Below are 15,695 nucleotides of genomic sequence, written 5' to 3'. Positions count from 1 at the left end.
TGGTTTTATCCAAGGTTTCTGGGAAGATGCATTCAGTTGTTCACTTTCAAATTCCACTCTCTCAAAAATTGTGTGTACTGGAGAGGAGATGCTGGAGAGACTCCCTGCACCATATTTTGAAATGAGCATGACTGGCCACAGCTACACTATTTATAATGCTGTCTATGCTTTGGCACATGCCTTAAATAGCATGCACTTGGCTGGAGCCATCTACAACAGAAGAGATTCTAAGGGAAAACTCTCTCCTTGGTATGCAGATCCTTGGCAGGTATTGTTCCCTCTTACAAAGCATTCACTGCATTGTTACATTTTGTGAGTAGGCATTTACTTATCAGTAAAGAAATAAAAGAATAAAACTTAAGAAATTAAAAAATAAACCTTTAGTAATTTTATCAAAGACGGGAATTAGAATATTTCCTATAATGATACTAAACAGACTTTAGATGACACAGGCTTTCAGAAGCAACAGACTACAAAAAACTACACGTAACTGAAGCTGTGCCAACCACCTTCTCCACACTGCAAAACCCCTCCATTTTCTATCCACATCTCTCCCCAATTTTCTCTGTCTCTCGAGTTACCCAGTGATGCAAGGTTGGGGGCCCCAGGCGCTTAATTCTGAGGGAGTACAACCAGGACCCCAATCCCAGGCACTGGCTTTTGCAGGGATCCTCATATGAAAGAGAAAAGAGAAGAGCAGCCCATCAAGGAGCTGTCACTACCTGGGCACGTCTTGGAAGGCCCCATCCCCAACTCCTCATCTTTCCCTCTATGCCCACCGCCAGGGGTTTCTGGGGCCTGAAGCCTCCCTGGTAGTTCCCCAGAAGGGGCTAGCAATTGTGTGATCACTGTCTCTAGACCCTGCTTTTCTCCCTTCTCCTCTTCTGCCTCTGAGACTGGATTTCAGTCTGCTGAAATTTTCCTGCTCTCTTAACCCTGTTGCCTCTTCTGTTTCTGACACCTCTTCCTCCCAGTCGGCTCCCTCTTCTCCCACTGACCACTCCTTGTCATTCCACCACCAATCCCCTGGCTCTGAGCCTCCTTTCCTTGGGGTGTCCCTTGGGGGTTCCCAAGCTGCTGCTTCCCGCCACTCCTCTGCATCCAACATCCAACCGTGCTCAAATCCACTCTATAAGATCCGGTCCGATGTTCTCTTATTGCATTGCTTTCCTTTGTGAACATGAGCTCCCCTCTTTTCTCATACATGACTTCTCAAATTCCTTCCCTTTCTTGGATTTTGACAAAGGCTGGTCTCAAGCAAGCAGGTCTATGGTCCCATCTCTCCATAATATCTTTATGCAAATCTGTTGAATGTTGAATTGGCACTGATTCATGATTTCCTACTCCTTTTGTAAGTGCAACTAGAATATGGATGCTCTCCATTGTGAACTGAAGCGTTTAACTTCCATTCTCTTTCCACTTAGCTCCACTCATTCCTGCAGAGAATCTCATTCAACAACAGTGCTGGGGATGAAATTGCATTAAATGAATATGGAGAGTTAGCAGCTGGCTTTGATATTACCAACTTGGTCACTTTCCCAAATAATTCCTATGTCAGAGTCAAAGTGGGAAGTTTGGATCCTCAGGCCCCTCCGGGAAAAGAGCTCACCATTAATGAAGACAGAATCAAATGGAACAGACGCTTCACTAAGGTATGGAAATAATGGCACAGTCCCTGAAAACCCAGAATTTGTGGTTATCCACAAAATGGGATGTAACAAAAACACATACATGATTCATTTTGAAATTCACTAGCATGTGAAACGACTTCAGACTACTGATAAGTTAGAATAGAGGAGTGCTCCCAGACCTCTTGCTTCAAACGGAATGCAACTCCTCCCAGAACAGGTCAGGCATAGGAACCCAAAGCATTTCTCTCTGAGACAGGATGTGGCCTACCAGGGAACCACAACCCAAAAGTCATGGAATGATTTCCTATTGCTAGTTTCTTGTAATGAACCTACACGTAGGAGCAGAACCACTATAATGGCTTACCTTTTAATTCCTTGTGCCGCTACAAAGGAACACCATGTGGACTCCTTGAAGCAAATGCCGTTAGGTGGTGACTCCATCAAAAGGCCAAGCCAGGGGTGAAATCACACTGAATCACACTGAATTCTAACACAGCTGCAAGGCTGGATGATCCAGGAATCTTCTTAAGTTTGTATGATTCTTAGAACAGCAGCTTTTTACCCCACTGTATGTGCCACTTGTGTACCTACGGATCATGTCACACTATTAGTCCTCCTATTTACTATTAAATCACCTGATATTGGATACTTGATAAATTCCCCAAAACAATATCATAATATTAAACTCCTCCTATCTCTTTGGATAGCTGCCACCGCTTTCTGTATGTAATGCCAAGTGCCATCCTGGTTACGGGAAGAAAAAGAAGGAGGGGGAGAAGTTTTGCTGCTATGATTGTGATCCATGTCCAGAAGGAATGATTTCAAATGAGAAAGGTTAGAGATGACATCTTAAGATACTGCAGAACCTCTGGGCTCCTGGGAATTTAGTTGACATTAAACTGCTGCAGGAGAGAAGGCTTAAATTAACAGATGTGTTCTTCTAATTGTTTATAGATAACTTCAATATATTTTAATCTTTAAAACATCTTGAAGATTTATTTTTTAAGTGGAAGCTAATATATTTTACTTCCAACTTCGACAAAATTAGGGTGGAATAAAAGTGGTGTTTTCTCCTCTAAGAATTAGGTTGTTTGACAAGTATTATCAAACTTGCTTTTCTGAGATCCAAAAATTTCAGCTGAAATGCATTTCTCATTTTGTTGTACTGTTTATGTGGCTCTAAGAAAAAGCAGGGGGACAATAAACAAAAAAAAGACGTTACCCATGTAGAAAATTCCAGTATTGATACACAAGTTTTATTTTTGATACATCTAGTACAAAAGCATTTGGGCTTGAAGCTCGTATACATTCTGACGTAGAAAACACTATGATAAATGGACTAGTGATGTGATATTCTTAAGAATACTTTTGGTTACTTCAAATTGTCACACATTGTTTTTGTATTTTCAGACATGGAAACATGTGTCAGTTGCCCAGCAGATCAGTATCCAAACAATGGCCAGGATCTTTGCATTCCTAAGATTCCAAACTTCCTAGCCTTTGATGAAACCTTGGCCATTGTTTCAACTTCCGCTGTGCTTCTATTCTCTCTGATCACAATTCTGGTGCTCAGCATCTTCATTAAGCATCGCAATACAGCCATAGTCAAAGCCAACAACCGAAGCCTCACCTATGGTCTCCTTATCTCCCTCCTCTTGTGTTTCCTCTCTTCTTTGTTGTTTATCGGAAAACCTAATATGGTGACTTGCCTTCTCCGACAAACTGCTTTTGGCATTGTCTTCTCTGTGGCCCTCTCCAGCATCTTAGCCAAAACCATATTGGTGGTTTTGGCATTCATGGCTACCAAACCAGGATCCAATATGAGGAAATGGGTAGGCAAAGAACTGGCTTATTCCATTGTCTTTTCCTGCTCCATTGTTCAAGTAGGAATCTGTGTCCTCTGGCTAGCAACCTCTCCCTCATTCCCAGATGTGGATATGCACTCAATGATGGAAGAAATCATATTTCTTTGTAATGAAGGGTCAGTCTCCATGTTCTATTGTGTTTTGGGCTACATGGGATTCCTGGCCACTATCAGCTTCACGGTGGCCTTCTTAGCCAGGAAGTTGCCTGACACTTTCAACGAAGCCAAGTTCATCACCTTCAGCATGCTGGTCTTCTGCAGTGTTTGGCTCTCCTTCATTCCAACCTACCTGAGCACCAGAGGAAAATACATGGTGGCTGTGGAGATCTTCTCCATCTTTGCTTCTGGTGCTGGGTTACTGGCCTGCATTTTTTGCCCTAAATGCTACATTATTGTGGTGAGGCCTGACCTGAACAATAGAGAGCAGCTAACACAAAGAAAGGTATAAATGACAGTGGAATTTGTGGTTCTGTTGGGTCTTAGAATACATGGACTTGCTGGCTGGTATCCCTGCTCTGGATATGTGTAGAGTTTGCTCCTTAACTGTTTTGTCTGCCAAAGATGTCCCAAAGGCAATGGGTACAGATTTTTCCTCAGGTTATAATCCCAAAGCCATTTTCCCAAATGAGTAATGCTGTAAAGCAATGGAGGTTTAGGCTCAAAATTTCCTTCTCCTAGGTGGGCTCCCTTCCTAGGTTTACGAGACCCATCTGCCCCTCATTTCCCTCTACAGCACCTTCAGTAGCCACCTTTTTGAGCACTGGGCCCACTTTTGCTCTCATCTGCTATATCCTGTCTTTGCATGCAGAGAAATTCCCTAACTCACTGAGGATTTGAGGCACATTGCCTGCCCTCACCTGATTAAGGTACTTCATGGAAGCTGAAAATTCATCTTGGGTGATGAACAAAAAACATTGTGAAATAGTTAAGGGCTCTACATTCTTTATCTCTCACCCACAAGGCAGCTGAGGAATAGAAGAAGGAGAAGTTTAAAACAGCCATTTCCCTTGTTTTTTAAATAGTTTTAAGAAAGAAAAGTATCAGAGATATGCAACAATATGTGGAGGAAAACACACTGGATATTACTAACACTAATAGGACAAACATCTTAAAAGCATCTTAAAAAGTAGAGACATCACCTTGCCAACAAAGGTCCGTATAGTAAAAGCTATGGTTTTCCCAGTAGTGATGTATGAAAGTGAGAGCTGGACCATAAAGAAGGCTGATCGCCAAAGAACTGATGCTTTTGAATTATGCTGCTGGAGGAGAGAGAGTCCCATGAACTGCAAGAAGATCAAACCTACCCATTCTTAAGGAAATCAGCCCTGAGTGCTCATTGGAAGGACAGATCGTGAAGCTGAGGCTCCAATACTTTGGCCACCTCATGAGAAGAGAAGACTCCCTAGAAAAGACCCTAATTTTTGGAAAGATGGAGGGCACAAGGAGAAGGGGACGACAGAGGACGAGATGGTTGGACAGTGTTCTCGAAGCTACCAGCATGAGTTTGACCAAACTGCGGGAGGCAGTAGAAGACAGGAGTGCCTGGCGTGCTTTGGTCCATGGGGTCACGAAGTGTCGGACATGACTAAACGACTAAACAACAACAATAGGACAAACCTTTTTTTTCTGAATTATACTTCTAACCAGTTTGAAAGAGTGGTGGCAGAGAATATCTCAAGTAAGCCCATCTTTAAGAATACAGATGTGTTGTTTCTAAAGATGATTCTAAAGTCTATTTATTCTATTTCTGTTATAATAATTTTTATTTATTTTCAATTACCATCCAATAATAGCGTCATTAAAACAATACCACATTGTAATACTAATACTAATCAGTCAAATACCGAATCATATAATTTAAGTGCCCCCGCACATGCTAGATGATTTCCTTTATTTCTACATTCCAAAATCTTATTAATTTCTATTATATTTCGGTCAAAATAATAAACCTTTATGCAACAACTGCAATATTAATAACTTCTATTTGTGCTGACACATTAAATGATTCATAGAACTAAAAATGAGGCACTCAAACTATATCCTTGTTCTTCCTGTGTGTGGCAATTATTCTGTCCGTGGTGTCTCTTCCAATCCTTGTAAAATGTTGTGTCTATTGTGACGGAAAAGTTGGTTCCACAAGTATTTCTTTTTACTTTTTTCTCCTGCCAGCAAATGGTTAAAGAGCGGCAGCCTCTGATTGGCTGTGGTTCCAGGAGGGAGAGTTTAAAAGGAGCGGATTTTGAGGGAGATGGAGTTAGAGTGTGGTTAAGAGGGGAGCTGAGTTGAGGTGGTTGAGGAGGGAGGCAGGAGAGGTTAGGAATTAGGGAGATAGGAGGTGGAGGAGGGAGAGTTGGTTCTGGAATAAAACATCCACTCTGAGTGTACAGTGAAGGACTGAGTGTATTGTCGTGCAGGAGTAATAGGACCAAATCTTGCTGGGAGACTGAGGGTGAGACAAGAGAAGGAGGTGTTGAAAGAGATGAGTCTACTTAGGTCTCAAACCAATCTGGAGGGGAGAGACTCTTCTGAGGAAAGGAGACTCCCAAAACCCAGTGAAGGAAGGGGTGTGTGGTGAGCCCTTAAGACTATTACTGAAAGTACATTAGGAGTTGGATTTGTGAAAGGGGTGGGTAACTGAAGGAAAGTACTGCCTTAGAAAGGAACTGAACTATAAAGCCGAAACCTCTGAAAGCGAATTAATGTGAACTAGCGTATTATTATTAAAGAAGTAACCTAAGCATAGCTGTCAACTTACAGATTTGAAAATAAGGGACCAGCAGCCTTGAAAATAAGGGACCAGCAGCCAAAATAAGGGACCTGCAGCCTCACCTGTTCCAGGCACTCCAGTCTTCCTGTCCTCCTGCAGTCTCGTCAAACTCATGCTGGTAGCTTCGAGAACACTATCCAACCAACTTTGTAACCAGAGGTTCAACTGAATAGAATCTGAATCACATGCACCACAAGGCCTATGCAGCATCAACTTAAGATGGCTACCTGGCCTGGCTTTGCACTGCAAAGTTTGCAGCAGCACGTGCAACAAAATGGCGTCCAGCATTCAAAAAACCCCTCAGCTTGCATTAAGTAGCCACACATACACAGCCTCCCCCCCCCCCACGAGATCTCCTTTCCTTTTCCCCCACCATGTGCCCCCGCTCCAGACAGACCTTTTCGCCAGCAAGGGTGAGTGGGCCGTCGATTACGTATCCATCCAATTCCAATCCGAGCACTCAGCACAGGTATGTTCAACTTCTGAGCCCCTCTGAGCCAAAGGCAGAAAGCCCAGCCAGCAGCCAAACAAAGCCTCAAGGAAAACCACCGTCACCTCTCCGCTGCGAAGCGCTGAGCAAAGGCGAGTCCCCAGGGAACGCAGCCGATTTGATCAGCACAAGGCATGCAAGCTCTACCGCCCAGTCGTTCTTAGACTTCTTATTGGGTGAGCAATGCAGCCAAGCAACACAGTTGGAGCCTTTCTCCTCCCTGGCCGGCAGGGAGGGAGGGAGAGGAGCTGCTTCCTTTAAATTTTAAGGGAAATCATTTAAGGGACATCCATCATTTAAGGGACATGGGTGTGCGGGTGGCGCTGTGGGTAAAAGCCTCAGCGCCTAGGGCTTGCCGATCGAAAGGTCGGCGGTTCGAATCCCCGCGGCGGGGTGCGCTCCCGTTGCTCGGTCCCAGCGCCTGCCAACCTAGCAGTTCGAAAGCACCCCCAGGTGCAAGTAGATAAATAGGGACCGCTTACTGGCGGGAAGGTAAACGGCGTTTCCGTGTGCTGCGCTGGTTCGCCAGATGCAGCTTTGTCACGCTGGCCACGTGACCCGGAAGTGTCTCCAGACAGCGCTGGCCCCCGGCCTCTTGAGTGAGATGGGTGCACAACCCCAGAGTCTGTCAAGACTGGCCCGTACGGGCAGGGGTACCTTTACCTTTTTAAGGGACATCCATCAATAAGGGACAGCAGCAGGACATGGCGCTGGAATAAGGGACTGTCCCTTCAAATAAGGGACACTTGACAGATATGCCTAAGTTTCTCCACTTGTATTATACTACCTTTTTTAAAAAATGAGTCTTCATTGTTTATTTCAAGAACACCTGCTAGATACTCTAAATTACTGGTTATCCCCCTCACAAAGATCCCCCACAGGATATTTGAGGATAGTTAGGTTTTGTTTTTAAACCTTCGGGTAAAAGGTTGTATGGTGAAGTGGCGGAAATATATTTAAGTGAGAGTGGGCACATGGGGCGTGAGTGGTAACTGAGGTGCTGAGCTTGTCGCACCTATCTTTTCCAAGTTGTTGCTGTTCTCCATCATGCCTTTTGTGAATCTGATATCCCATTGGTCTATTGATATTATAATCCAGTGCCCCCACTTTTTGATAAGGCAAGGATGCTATCCAAAATTGCTGCCACCATTCAGTTAATGTGAAGGCAAACCATGTCTGATCAGTGTTACATAGGTGGGAGAGTGAAGGATATCCCAGTACTAACAAATTTGGAAGTAGGGAAAGGATGGGGCCATCTCAACTCAATCCTGATGACTTTGTAGGTTCATTCCTTGCCTATGATTTTGTGATGTTACAAATATAATTACATTGGCAGATCCGGCTTCCTGTCTGCCAGCTGCAGCAATAGATTCTTTAGGATAAGCTAGTGGGAGTCTGGATTCAGAGCGTTCCTCCTAGGCAGGAAAAAAAAAAGGTGAACACTGCTTTTTTACTGGAAGCCAAATCACAGGACAAAGCGATGAAGTGACTTTTGGAAACTGTGGGATAACCGCTTCTCCCAGGGCATGATGGGAACCATCAACAGTTGCAGGAATGAAGGATACAGCACCATATATGGACGGGAAAACATCATGAGGGGAAATTGTCACACGCAGGAAATAATAAGGACTACACTTAGAGTTCCTCAATTCAAACTTTATAAATTACCTAATATACCAACACAAATAGAAATCACAAGACTGTAGCTGTTATCTAAGAGATTATTATATGTGCATGGAATGCAATGGAAATTATTAACATAGTGGAACACAGAAATAATGAAGAAGAATGAAGCTATCAAATCTAGCATGCATGGGGGCCAGTTTAATTAAATCATATAATTTGACATTTGAATAATAGGCATTGATAACTGCATTAATTAGATAAAATTGGTATTGTTACATTTAGGTCACTATTGGAACAATATTGTTAAATCAATAAAAATATATATTTAAAAAATAATAATAGTAATATCTTGGCAGTTCCCCTACTGCTGATGGGGCATAGAATCCAAAAACACATTGCAAGTGATTCTTTCCCCTATCATTCTGCATTCCAAAATCTTATTACTTTCTATTATATTCCAGTCAAAATAATAATCCCTTATACAACAACTGCAATATTAATAACTTCTATTCCTGTTGACACAATATTAATAACTTCTATTCCTGTTGACACAGTTTCTATTTTTTTTATAAGATATTTATTGAGATTTTTCAAATGTTACAATATAGAAATGAAAAGAAAGAAAAGAAAAAAAAAGAAAAAGTACAAAATACAAAGTAAAAATGATTAAAAAGCACTCAATTTTTCCATTACTTATTTTTCCTTAGCTTGTTTCCCGGACCTCCTCATACCTCCCTTTTTTGTATTCCAGTTCAATTTGTTGGTTCAACAAATCCTTACCCTCTTTGTTTATCCTAATCTTTGGTCTTAAATTAGTAACGTTAGATTTTTACCTATTAACAACCCATTTTTCATATTCCCTTAAAGCATTACAGCTGGAAACCACTTAATTTCTATCCAACATCATTCTAACATTCATTAATTTTACAATATTTCTGTAGATAGTCTTTGAATTTCTTCCAATCTTCTTCCACCGACTCTTCTCCCTGGTCTCGGATTCTGCCAGTCATTTCTGCCAGTTCCATATAGTCTATCAGCTTCATCTGCCATTCTTCCAGAGTGGGTAGATCTTGTGTCTTCCAATACTTTGCAATGAGTATTCTTGCTGCTGTTGTGGCATACATGAAAAAAGTTCTGTCCTTCTTTGGCACCAATTGGCCGACTATGCCTAGGAGAAAGGCCTCTGGTTTCTTCAAGAAGGTATATTTAAATACCTTTTTCAATTCATTATATATCATCTCCCAGAAAGCCTTAATCCTTGGGCACGTCCACCAAAGGTGAAAGAATGTACCTTCAGTTTCTTTACATTTCCAGCATTTATTATCGGGCAAACGATAAATTTTTGCAAGCTTGACTGGGGTCATGTACCACCTGTATATCATTTTCATAATATTCTCTCTTAAGGCATTACATGCCGTAAACTTCATACCTGTGGTCCATAACTGTTCCCAGTCAGCCATCATTATGTTATGTCCAACATCTTGTGCCCATTTAATCACAGCAGATTTCACCGTTTCATCCTGAGTATTCCATTTCAACAGCAAGTTATACATTTTTGACAAAATCTTAGTTTTGGGTTCTAACAGTTCTGTTTCTAATTTTGATTTTTCCACCTGGAAGCCAATTTTCTTGTCCAAATTGTATGCCTCCATTATCTGATGATAATAATGAAGCCAGTCTCGCACTTTGTTTTTTAATTTCTCAAAACTCTGCAATTTCAGTCTATCTCCATCTTGTTCCAGAATTTCCCAATATTTCGACCATTTGGCCTCCATATTGAGCTTTTTCAGAGCTTTTGCTTCCATCGGTGACAACCATCTTGGGGTTTTATTTTCCAATAAGTCCTTGTATCTTATCCAGACATTAAACAATGCTTTCCTGACAATATGGTTTTTAAATGCTTTATGTGCTTTGACCTTATCATACCACAGATATGCATGCCACCCAAATACATTGTTAAAACCTTCTAGATCCAAAATGTCAGTGTTTTCAAGAAGCAACCATTCTTTCAACCAGCAAAAAGCTGCTGATTCATAGTAAAGTTTAAAGTCTGGCAGGGCAAATCCACCTCTTTCCTTTGCATCTGTTAATATTTTAAATTTTATTCTAGGCTTCTTGCCCTGCCAGACAAATCTAGAAATAGAAATCTGCCACCTCTTGAAACAGTCCATTTTGTCCACAATTTGCAATGTTTGAAACAAAAACAACATTCTAGGCAATACATTCATTTTTACGGCAGCAATACGGCCCAGCAGTGAAAGCTTCAGATTTGACCAAATTTCTAAATCTTTTTTCACTTCAGCCCAGCATTTTTCATAGTTGTCTTTAAATAAATTCCCATTTTTTTGCTGTCATGTTAATCCCCAAGTATTTAACTTTCTTAACCACTGTTAAACCTGTCTCATTCTGAAACCTCTCTCTCTCCATTGGTGTTAATTTTTTCTCTAGAACCTTGGTCTTTAACTTATTCAATTTAAATCCTGCAACTTGACCAAATTCTTGAATCAGTTCTAAAACTCTTTTAGTACTAGATTCTGGCTCCTGTAACGTCAATACTAAGTCATCTGCAAATGCTCTCAATTTGTACTGTTTGGCTCCGACCTGTATACCTTTAACCAACCGGTCCCTTCTAATCATATTCAGCAGAACCTCCAGGACCGATATAAAAAGCAATGGGGAAATTGGGCAACCTTGCCTTGTCCCTTTTTCTATCCTAAATTCTTGCGTCACCACATTATTTACTATTAGTTTAGCCTTTTGTTCTGAATAAATTGCACTTATACCGTTTTCAAAACCTTGGCCTACCCCCATCCCCTGTAGGTTCTTCTTCATAAAACTCCAAGAGATATTATCAAAAGCTTTCTCCGCGTCCACAAATATCAAAACTGCTTTAGTATTTATCTTCACTTCTAGTTTTTCCAAAATATCAATTATATTCCTCAAATTATCGGACAAGTGTCTTCCCGGGAGAAAGCCCGCTTGGTCTTTATGAATCTCTTCCATCAATACTTTTTTCAATCTCTTGGCCAAAATGTCTGCAAAAATTTTGTAATCCACATTAAGTAACGATATGGGGCGGTAGTTCTTAAGCTGAGTCTTTTCGGTCTCTGTCTTCGGTATAAGTGTAATGTACGCCTCTTTCCACGACTCTGGTGCCCTTTTCCCTTCAAATATTTCATTGCAGACTTCCTTTAAAGGTTGTAATAACCACTCTTTCAAAGATCTATAATATCTAGAAGTCAGCTCATCCGGTCCTGGAGATTTGCCTAATTGCATGTTTTGAATGGCACCTTCTACTTCCTGTTCAGATATTTTATAGTTCAACATTAGTTTACTTTCTTGGGAGATTTTTTGTAGTCCATTTGTCTTCAGAAATCGGTCTATGTCCATTTCTTTCTGTGGCCCTTGTGTATATAGTTGTTTAAAATACCTCTGGAAACAGTTTCTAATCTCAGTTGGGTTGTGTATATTCTTTCCTTCCACTTCTAAATTTGTAATAGTGTTTAATTTTTGTCTTTTTTTAATTTGCCAGGCCAGCAGTTTCCCACATTTGTTAGCAGATTCAAATGTTTTTTGTCTCATTTGTTTGATTTTCCATTCTATTTCCTGGTTCATCATTTCCATATATTGTACTTGATATAACTTTATTTCTCTCAAAATCTCCTGCGACTTTGGTTTTGCTCTCAATTTCTTTTTACTTTCTTTTATTTTCCCCAAAATTTTATCTTTCTTCTCATTTTGACTTCTCTTCTTTATTGCATGTAATTTTTCAATAGACTCTGTGTTGGTATTCACCTTCTGTCCCAAATTATTAATGCTTGTAGTATTTTGGTCAATTTTAACTGATGCTTCGCCTACTTGTTCATTCGTTTCAGCTACTTGTTTAGCTAAATTTTCCAAAGATTCATTAATTTTACCAAGTGCCTGAGCCAAAACGTCTTCAGACGACATAACTTTTGGTTTAACTTGTGGAGGTGCAGCCCCTGGTATTCCAGATGGTCCAGAGGGACCAGATGTTGAAGCCCTTCGCTGCAATGCAGTATCTGTCCGATAGGGTCTGCCAGACCTAGTAGTTTTTTCCTGCGTCAACTCTAACTTTATGCTAGAACAGAAATAGCATAAATAGACTTTAGAATCAACTTTAGAAACAACACATCTGTATTCTTAAAGATGGGCTTACTTGATATATTCTCTGCAACCACTCTTTCAAACTGTTATCATTCAGAAAAAAAGGTTTGTCTTATTAGTGTTAGTAATATCCAGTGTGTTTTCATCCAGATATGGTTGCGTATCTCTGCTACTTTTCTTTCTTAAAACTTTTTTAAAAATCAAAGGGAAATGGCTTTTTTAAACTTCTCCTCCTTCTATTCATCAGCTGCTATGTGGGTGAGAGATAAAGAATGTAGAGCCCTCAACTATTTCACAATGTATTTTGCTTCTGGTACCCTGTGTTCTCTTCAAGATGAATTTGCAGATTCCATGAAGTAATTGATAAGAGACTTTTGATTAACAATCATTCATACAGTACATGTACAACATTAAACAACTGAAATTAACCATTTCTAAATGAAAAGGTTGAGAGTTTTGCTATTAAGATTCCATTTGCTTTAAATATACAGTAATACATGACAGGGGTGTATGGAGTGTTAGGGAGGGGTAGTAACTCTACTGGGGAACAAGTCGTGCTCCTTCTGGGGTAGTTTGTCTACCTCTGACCCCCACCCTGCACTCAGTTTTCACCTGTCTCTCCTAGAAATTGTCAGCTTGCAACAGCAGCCACATCCCACAAAACAGATTCAACTGACCACCTAAACCAGCTGAGGGCAGCCAATGGGCCTCGAATCCTCAGTCTGTTAGGGAATTTCTCTGCATGCAAAGACAGGATATAGCAGATGAGAGCAAAAGTGGGCCCAATTCTTAAAAAGGTGGCTACTGAAGGTGCTGTAGAGGGAAATGAGGGGCAGATGGGTCTCGTAAACCTAGGAAGGGAGCCCACCTAGGAGAAGGAAACTTTGAACCTGAACCTCCATTGCTTTACAGCATTACTCATTTGTGAAAAAGGCTTTGGGAGTAGAACCTGAGGAAAAATCTGTACCCATTGCCTCTGGGACATCTTTGGCAGACAAAAAAGTTATGAAGCAAATCCAGAGTCAGGACCCAGAAAGTGATACTAGCCAGCAAGTCCATGTATTCTCAGACCCAACAGAACCACAAATTCCACTGCCATTTATACCTTTCTTTCTGTTAGCTGCTCTCTGTTGTTCAGGTCAGGCCTCACCACAATAATGTAGCATTTAGGGGTGAAAATGCAAGCCAGTAACCCAGCACCAGAAGCAAAGATGGAGAAGATCTCCACAGCCACCATGTATTTTCCTCTGGTGCTCAGGTAGGTTGGAATGAAGGAGAGCCAAACACTGCAGAAGACCAGCATGCTGAAGGTGATGAACTTGGCTTCGTTGAAAGTGTCAGGCAACTTCCTGGCCAAGAAGGCCACCGTGAAGCTGAAAGTGGCCAGGAAGCCCATGTAGCCCAAAACACAATAGAACATGGAGACTGACCCTTCATTACACAGAAATATGATGTCTTCAGGCATTGAGTGCATGTCCACATCTGGGAATGGGGGAGAGGTTGCCAGCCAGAGGACACAGATTCCTACTTGAACAATGGAGCAGGAAAAGACAATGGAATAAGCTAGTTCTTTGCCTACCCATTTCCTCATATTGGATCCTGGTTTGGTAGCCATGAATGCCAAAACCACCAATATGGTTTTGGCTAAGATGCTGGAGAGGGCCACAGAGAAGACAATGCCAAAAGCAGTTTGTCGGAGAAGGCAAGTCACCATATTAGGTTTTCCGATAAACAGCAAAGAAGAGAGGAAACACAAGAGGAGGGAGATAAGGAGACCATAGGTGAGGCTTCGGTTGTTGGCTTTGACTATGGCTGTATTGCGATGCTTAATGAAGATGCTGAGCACCAGAATTGTGATTAGAGAGAATAAAAGTGCAGAGGAAGCTGAAACAATGGCCAAGATTTCATCAAAAGCTAGGAAGTTTGGAATCTTAGGAATGCATAGATACTGGCCGCTGTTTGGATACTGATCTGCTGGGCAACTGACACATGTTTCCATATCTGAAAATACACAAACAATGTGTGACAATTTGAAGTAACCAAAAGTTTTCTTAAGAATTTCCTCATCACTAGTCCATTTAGCATAGTGTTTTCTGCATCGGAATGTATAAGCGCTTCAAGCCCAAATGCTTTTGTCAAACAACCTAAATCTTAGAGGAGAAAACACCTAGTCCACCCAAATTTTCTAGAAACTGGAGGTAAAATATATTAGCTGCCACTTAAAAAAGAAATCTTCAAGATGTTTTAAAGATTAAAATATATTGATTTTATCTATATACAATGAGAACAACACATCTGTTAATTTAAGCCTTCTCTCCTGTAGCAGTTTAATGTCAACGAAATTGCCAGGAGCCCAGAGGTTCTACATTATCTTAAGATTCCATCTCTAACCTTTCTCATTTGAAATCATTCCTTCTGGACATTGATCACAATCATAGCAGCAAAACGTCTTCCCCTCCTTCTTTTTCTTCCCATAACCAGGAAGGCAGTTGGCATTACATAGAGAAAGCGGTGGCACCTATGCAAAGAGACAGGAAGAGTTTAATATTAAGATATTGTTTTGAGGAATTTTTCAATAATCCCATATCAGGTGATCTAACAGGAGTTCACATGGTGTTCCTTTTGTAGTGGCTCAAGGAATTCAAGGTAACCCATTATAGTAGTTCTGCTCCTACCTGCAGGGTCACTACAAGCAAATTATCTCATGACTTTTGGGTTGTGGTGTCCTGTTAGGCCCTATTCTGCCTCCTATGCTATTTATCATCTATATGATACTCTTAGGAATAATATGCTAAGATCTGGGACATGGCATCATCTGTATGCTGATGATATGCAATTCTATATTTCCATTTCACTGGAATGAAAGGAAAGCTGAAGTTGTTTTACAGGTGTCTGGAGTGAGTGATGGATGGGATGGGGGCTGACTCCTTATCATAGAGAAATGCTTTGGGTGGGTGGTTCCTACACCTGCCTTGTTCTGTGAGGGGGTGCATTCCCTTTGAAGCAAGAGATCTGGGAGAACTCCTTGATTCTAACTCATCACTAGAGTCTGAAGTATTTTTTGGTGCTAGCTAGGAGTCCTCCACCCACCTTAGACCTATTCAGCTACAACCACTCCAAGGTGTATATATCCTGAACTTGCTTCATACAAAATCAAGAAAATTATGATGTTCATTCTCAACCCAAATA

At 41.0% G+C, this 15,695-nt stretch overlaps 2 protein-coding genes across 2 annotated transcripts; one reads left to right on the top strand and one right to left on the bottom strand.

Annotated features, from left to right (window-relative positions):
* Positions 1-3,043: 3,043 nt before the first annotated feature.
* LOC308461907 (vomeronasal type-2 receptor 26-like) lies at positions 3,044-3,991 on the top strand (the record flags this gene model as incomplete). Its single annotated transcript, XM_080979077.1, has 1 exon — positions 3,044-3,991. One exon carries the CDS (start codon positions 3,044-3,046, stop codon positions 3,941-3,943), a length of 900 nt encoding a protein of 299 aa, XP_080835203.1. The 3' UTR covers positions 3,944-3,991.
* Positions 3,992-13,557: 9,566 nt separating this feature from the next.
* LOC308461906 (vomeronasal type-2 receptor 26-like) lies at positions 13,558-14,505 on the bottom strand (the record flags this gene model as incomplete). Its single annotated transcript, XM_080979076.1, has 1 exon — positions 13,558-14,505. One exon carries the CDS (start codon positions 14,503-14,505, stop codon positions 13,606-13,608), a length of 900 nt encoding a protein of 299 aa, XP_080835202.1. The 3' UTR covers positions 13,558-13,605.
* Between the last annotated feature and the right edge of the window lie 1,190 nt (positions 14,506-15,695).

This window comes from Podarcis pityusensis (genome assembly GCF_964106645.2).
Source record: "Podarcis pityusensis genome assembly, chromosome: 13".
Taxonomy (NCBI): Eukaryota; Metazoa; Chordata; class Lepidosauria; order Squamata; family Lacertidae; genus Podarcis; species Podarcis pityusensis.
The sequence above is the reverse complement of the archived record's forward strand: the minus strand, read 5'-3'. Positions and strand labels throughout refer to the sequence as shown.